This window comes from Empidonax traillii, unplaced genomic scaffold, assembly GCF_003031625.1.
Source record: "Empidonax traillii isolate 1590-97213 ecotype Southwest subspecies unplaced genomic scaffold, ASM303162v1 scaffold1741:size165889, whole genome shotgun sequence".
Classification (NCBI taxonomy): domain Eukaryota; kingdom Metazoa; phylum Chordata; class Aves; order Passeriformes; family Tyrannidae; genus Empidonax; species Empidonax traillii.
Window position 1 is genome coordinate 6,041 of NW_020956934.1, and position 6,052 is coordinate 12,092.

The following is a 6,052-nucleotide window of genomic DNA, read 5'->3' on the forward strand; positions in this document are numbered from 1 at the left end:
CCCTGCAGGGTTTACCACCCTCACTGTGTTTGGCAGGGGCTGCCCGGGGAGGTTTGGAGTGCCCAGCCCTGCAGGTGTCCAAGGCAGGCCTGGCCGTGGCACTCAGTGCTCTGGGCTGGGGGACAAGGTGGGGATGGGGCACAGGGGGATCCATGGGCTGGGAGGGCTTTTCCAGCCCCAGTGATTCTGTGAGGAGAACCACTCCATACTCACTCTCTGCCACAGCAGGATCCTCAGATGCCTTCCTGGCCCAGTCAGCATACTCATGGATAGCAGAGACTCCGGGGTTGGGGACCAGGAGAGGACAGGGCTCATCCATATGGACAGTGCTGTGCTTCAGCTTTATCTCCAGGGGGGTGAGATACAGCTCCTTGTCCCTGTCCATCTTCCGTTGTTCCAAGCTCAGCTTTTCCACGTGGACCTTGAAAGGGGATTCTGTGAGTCTGGAAGGAAAAAGGAGATAAAACAAGTAGCCAGTTTTCTGAATATTCTCCACGCAACTGGAGCAACTCATCCTAATTAACACAATGACAATAAAACATAATCCAAGGCCAACAGCCAGGTATGAAGATCCTGGTGACAGAGTCTGGGGCTTGGAACCAGGCTTTGGGATCCTGAACCACCTGGTCTAATGGAAGATGTCCCTGCCAATGGCAGGCGGTGCAAACAAGATGTTTAGCTGTTAGAAACAAGTCTTTAAGGTCCCTCCCAACCCAAACCTTCTGTGATTTGGCCACCAAACCTCACTGAACTCTCCAAAGGCAATGAGCACACCTTTACCACAGCTCACTCCCTCAGCACTTCAGATGTGCTGGAGAACATTCAGACAAGCTCCAAGTCTGGAGCACTGAAGTGGTGGGACACGTAGCTGTACTCCAGTGCAGGTATGGAGGCCCAGCAGGGTCTGTGTGCTGCTGGATGGAAAGGCAGAACTGGAGGCAGCTGGGAATTCAGAAGGTAAACAATTTCCTTAGGCAGGGCAGGTGTCCTCAGGGAGAACCAAGAGGGACAACTTCGAACTTTCTCTTTAACCTTTTCCTGGGTGACAGTGCTATTTGTTTGGCAAAAAAAGGACGCCTCTCACTACGATATTCCCAGATTTGACACCCAACTTTTTGTGGAGAAGGGTCATGAAGGAGATCTCAATGGCAAACGCCATCTTGCACCACCGCTACATGTCAGAAGGAACACTGACCTGCCCCCAGGATTCTGTCAAACATGAGGAGCATGTCAGATCCACCCTGAAGGAGGGCACTACTCACGGTTTGGGAGCCACAGGAGTCGGCAGGAATCCGTATTCCACAGGCTCGCACTGGACATCTTCCGTTTCGCTCGACCCGCTTAACTGATCCCCACAATTGACCAGCGTCCAGTTGGGGCCCCAACCGACGCGGAAGGAGCGCCCCATGAAGAGCCCCATGTCCATCAGGAGCTTCCCCTTGCCGTAGGTGATGGAGCGTTCCAGAGGGACGAGGCCCCGCTGCCTGCGCACTCCCACTGTCTTCACCTGCACCTCGGGCACGGCCGGGGGCACCGAGAACACGGGGGCCAGCGGGGACGCCGACCACAGGGCTCCAGGAGGGGGGCTGCCCAAAGTCCTGCGGCCCTTGGCGTCTGGCACAGCAGCACTCGGCGCCTGGAAAAGGACGCTGGCAAACCTGGATTGCAGCAGCCCAGCAGCTGGCAGGGAGAAGCAGGAAGAAGGTTTCAGTGCAGGGGACAGCTTTGTTTCTGTGTCATGGGGACAGCTCTGGCCTTCTCAAGGTGCTCCAGGACCCCTGGAGCAGCCAGTGGAAGTGTTTGGGTGGGGTGTGAGGGGAACTCAGGGCTAAGTGGGATTGCCTGAGACCCACAGACTCCCCCGAGCCAAAGGAACACAGGGGGTGTTCCCAGGAACAGGACAGGAACAACCTCATCCAAAACCAGCAGTTCCCAAAGGAGTCACCAATTTGACGGCAGAATTAAGACATCAGAATGGAAGGGGAGGGCAGAACTGATTAGGAGGGCTGACACTGAACCCACAGACACACTCAGGTCTGTCCCTTTAAATCAGATGGGCTTTGAATTACCTAGCCCATCTGACTTAATGGGTTTCCTCAACTAGGAAGCATCTCCATGCTTGTTACCAGAGGGATTCCTCAGTATTCCTCTGGAAAGCACCAGTTAGTTGATGCACTGGGTGTGAGGGACAAGGTTTGGGCAGTGGGGGCTCTGGCAGGGTCTGGCCCATGCTGGGCACAACTGGCTCCACCTGAGCCCATCCAGGGAGCTCGTGGCATCTCCAGACTAAGCTGCTGTTGGTGCCTCTGTGAGATATTAAAACCCACAGAGGCAGGTTAAAAAAAAAAAAACACATAACAAAAAAGACAAAATCTGAAAAGAGCAGTGCAAGTGTCAGAGGAGGAGATGGAGGTGCTCCAGGCACTGGGGCAGGGAGTGAACAGAGGAGGAAGGAGTGGAAGAGAGGAACTGCTGTAGATCCTGCGACTTTGCCAGTTCCTATTGAAACTCAGCTCTTTCTTCACACAATCCATGGTTTCTCACTGTACCTGAGTGTCTCTTCTGTCCTTGTGATTTTGAAATGGGCAGCCTTGGAGAGCAGATCTCTTGGGAAGTGTCCACTTTGACAGGTTGCTTCCCAGGATAATCCAGGATCAGATCTAGGTCGTCATCATCAGCAAGCAGGGAAGCTTTCATGATCTGAGGACGTGGGAAGCCAAGGCAGCAAATCAGCAATCCCTCTCACTGCAGCAGCTCCCTGAGCTCATCAAAATAGCTCTTCCCATCCAAAATAACTCCCACATGCAGCACATGACCGAACAACATACTCATGGATGCAAATATTCCAAGAAACAGTGGAGGCACAGCTCAGGATGTCACCTGATGAGAGGGTTTTACAACTGCTAGTAAACTACTGTGGGCTTGTTAGGGATGGGAGTGACATCCCAAAATAATCCTCATTTCTTAGATTTTAGCTCCGTTCACTTGATTTTCAGCTTAAGGAAGAACTCCAGGACTATTTTGTTATCACAGGTAGAGTGTTCCCAGTACTCTCCTTCCGTGAAGTTATAAAGGCCTGGAGGGACAGGACACAGGGAATGGCTTCCCACTGCCAGAGGGCAGGGTTAGATGGGATATTGGGAAAGAATTCCCTGGGAGGGTGGGCAGGCCCTGGCACAGGTTGCCCAGAGAAGCTGCAACTGCCCCACCCCTGGAAGTGTCCCAGGCCAGGTTGGACGGGGCTTGGAGCAACCTGGGATAGTGGAAGGTGTCCCTGCCCATGGCAGGAGTGGCACTGGATGAGCTCTAAGCTCCCTTCCAACCCAAAGCATTCTGGGGTTCTATGAAATACAAGCACCAACACCAAACCCCAAATCAAGACGAGTTATCCCAACACCTTGTTCTCCAGCTGGGCCCGAGGCCAAGCCTGGTATTAGCTCAGCTTATCCCACACTCTGGCCACACTGCAGAGTTCCAAAATCAGAGCTCTGGTTTTCAGGTGAGTGTCACTTCAGCACTGAGCTTTCCATGTCTCTGAGGTTCCCCACAGGAACAGAGCCTGGTAAGTTCAATCCCACTCCACGTGTAAGGCACAGTTCATTACAGGCTGATACACAAACGCCCTCGGGGAGGCAAATGCATCCCTTGGGAAGTGCTGGATCTCCCAGCTCCTGCCCTGGGAGGGGCTGGCAGGGCACTGACCTGCAGGACGTAGGGGTTGACGCCGTGGGTGGATGCGATGTGGGTGGATGCGGGCACGGCCTCCTGCTCCTCGGCCAGGCTGTCCTCCCCAAAGGGCTCCTGGGGCTGCTCCAGGGGCTGCTCCTGGGTGATGTCTGCCATGTCGCTGTCCAGCTCCACCACCCTGCCCAGCTGCTCCAGCTCCAGGGGCTGTGGATACAGAGGCCATGTCACACAACCTGGATGACACCCTTGCCAGGACAGAGCGTCTCAGAATTCCAGGAATCACCTGCGAGCACGGCCGGCCGTTCCCTGGGTGTGCCAAGGCTCCACACCGAGGCCGGGGTGGGCACACAGAACCTCCAGGGTGTGCCAGTGACACGGAAGAAGCAGTCTCAGCTTAGAGGTGCCCTCCTGGAGTTTACCCAGTTCTGCCATTCAGTTTTGGAAACTGTTCTTCAGCCTTCCCGTTCTCATGTTCCCAGCGAAGGGAGAGCTCTGTTTGTCCTGCCTTCCTCCTTTTCTCCCCCACAGCCCATCCCGCGCAGCACAAATTCAAGTCATGGAGTCTACATCCCAGAAAGAACTCAACTTTCAGTCATTACTGGGAGGGTGGGCAGGCCCTGGCACAGGTTGGGCAGAGAAGCTGTGGCTGCCCCTGGATCCCTGGAAGTGTCCCAGGCTAGGATGGACGGGGCTTAGAGCAACGTGGGATAGTGGCAGGGGGTGAGCTTTAAGGTCCCTCCCAACTCAAACCATTCCATGATTCCATGGCTAACTCTGACCACTGCCATGCCTGTACCTCTGCCCAGCTCACTGACTGGGGCCTGCGCTCCAGAGTACTGGTTTGGCTCCCGTTTGACCAGCCCATGGCTCAGCTACGTGTCCTGGGAAAGCCTCATTCTTCCAGCTCCCTTGCTCCCCAGAAAAAATACAGCACAGACCACTGAAGTGATGCAAATATAGGAGTGGAGAAATCAAGGCAGGGACTGCTCCAAATCCTGCTCCAAAATTAAGGAGCACATTCACGAGGCTGTGCTTAGCTCAGTAGGATTATCAGGAAATGGGATGGAGGGTCTGAGTTGAGGCAGATAAAATCAGATGGGGGGAGGGCTGTAAAGACAGAAGTGAGTGGCAGACAGGGAGTGTGAGCATTCCCCAGCATGTGGAACAGATTTACAAGTCAAAATATGGTTACAAACACCCAAGTTTCACTGCTCCCTTCATTGGGCTTTAATGCAGCAGAGCCCCGTGTAACCACTGCCTTGCAACATTAATCAATTCATTAATATTCAAGTTAGCTAGAGAAGAGAAGAAAAACCCCAAGCCTGGATGCTAAGTGATTCCTACAACCCAAATAATATTTTTTACAGACATGTTCTACACCAAGAGTTTGGCAACTTTCAAAGTCATGCTGTGTTGTTTCTCAGGGGTTTGGGAAACAAAATTATGTTTTTCCTATTTTCAGAAATTAAAACCTGAGTTAATAGTATGCAAGTCAGAGAGGTTAATGAACCAAGAGGGGTTTTTAAGTACACTGGAATGTGTAAGACAGGTCTGAATATATCAGAGATACTCCCAGTATTTCTGAGAGTTTAAACTCTCCGCTCTGGTCCCATCAGTGTGAAGAGGAAGCAGGAAGAGGAGCTGAAGTGAGGCTGTGGGACAGCCGTGAGTGCAGCTCAAGACACAAGGAATTAAGGATCTATCCAGCAGCGGAATGATCAAGGTGTTAATTAGCCCAGGCCCCCGGAGGAGGGTTAGAACAGCAGCTGGACACTACTCTGGGATCCTCCACTGCAGATCCAGAGCAGGGGTGGCAGCTCACCCCGCCTGTCCCAGCAGCACGAGGTCCTGCCCAGGGAACAGAGTCGCTGGCACTGCTGGGAAGTGGCCAGGATCCCCAGGGCCTGCCCAACCTGCCTGGAGATCTGTGTCCTCCTGCCACACAAGTGGCCAGCAGAGGTTCAGGGATATCAGGAAAAAAATTCTATGTTAGAAACACAAAATCCTTGAGGCTGGAAAAGCTTCTGAGCCCATCTGTTCCTCAGCACTGCCAAGGCCAGCATTACCCCATGTCCCCAGGTGCCACATCCACACAGCTGTTAAATCCTTCCAGGAATGTGACTCATCACTGTGTCAGAGCTGCACAGTCCTTTCCATGAGGAATTTTCCCAATATTCAACCTGAGCCTCCCCTGGCCCAGCTGGAGGCCGTTCCCTCTCCTCCTGTCCCTGTTCCCTGGGAGCAGAGCCCGACCCCCCCCGGCTCCCCCCTCCTGGCAGGGACTTGCAGAGCCAGAAGGTCCCCCCTGAGCCTCCTTTTCTCCAGGCTGAGCCCCCCCAGCTCCCTCAGCCCCTCCTGCTGCTCC

At 53.8% G+C, this 6,052-nt stretch overlaps 1 protein-coding gene across 1 annotated transcript in view; it reads right to left on the minus strand.

The window, feature by feature from the left end:
- Positions 1-6,052, minus strand: part of NUP98 (nucleoporin 98) — a 26,570-nt gene that overhangs the window by 4,394 nt on the left and 16,124 nt on the right. The window contains exons 20-23 of the mRNA XM_027908531.1: positions 3,703-3,891; positions 2,550-2,700; positions 1,263-1,680; positions 214-443 (exon numbers count right to left, since the gene is read on the minus strand). Of these exons, the coding sequence (XP_027764332.1) occupies positions 214-443; positions 1,263-1,680; positions 2,550-2,700; positions 3,703-3,891 (988 nt within the window). The remainder of the gene's footprint in view (positions 1-213; positions 444-1,262; positions 1,681-2,549; positions 2,701-3,702; positions 3,892-6,052) is intronic.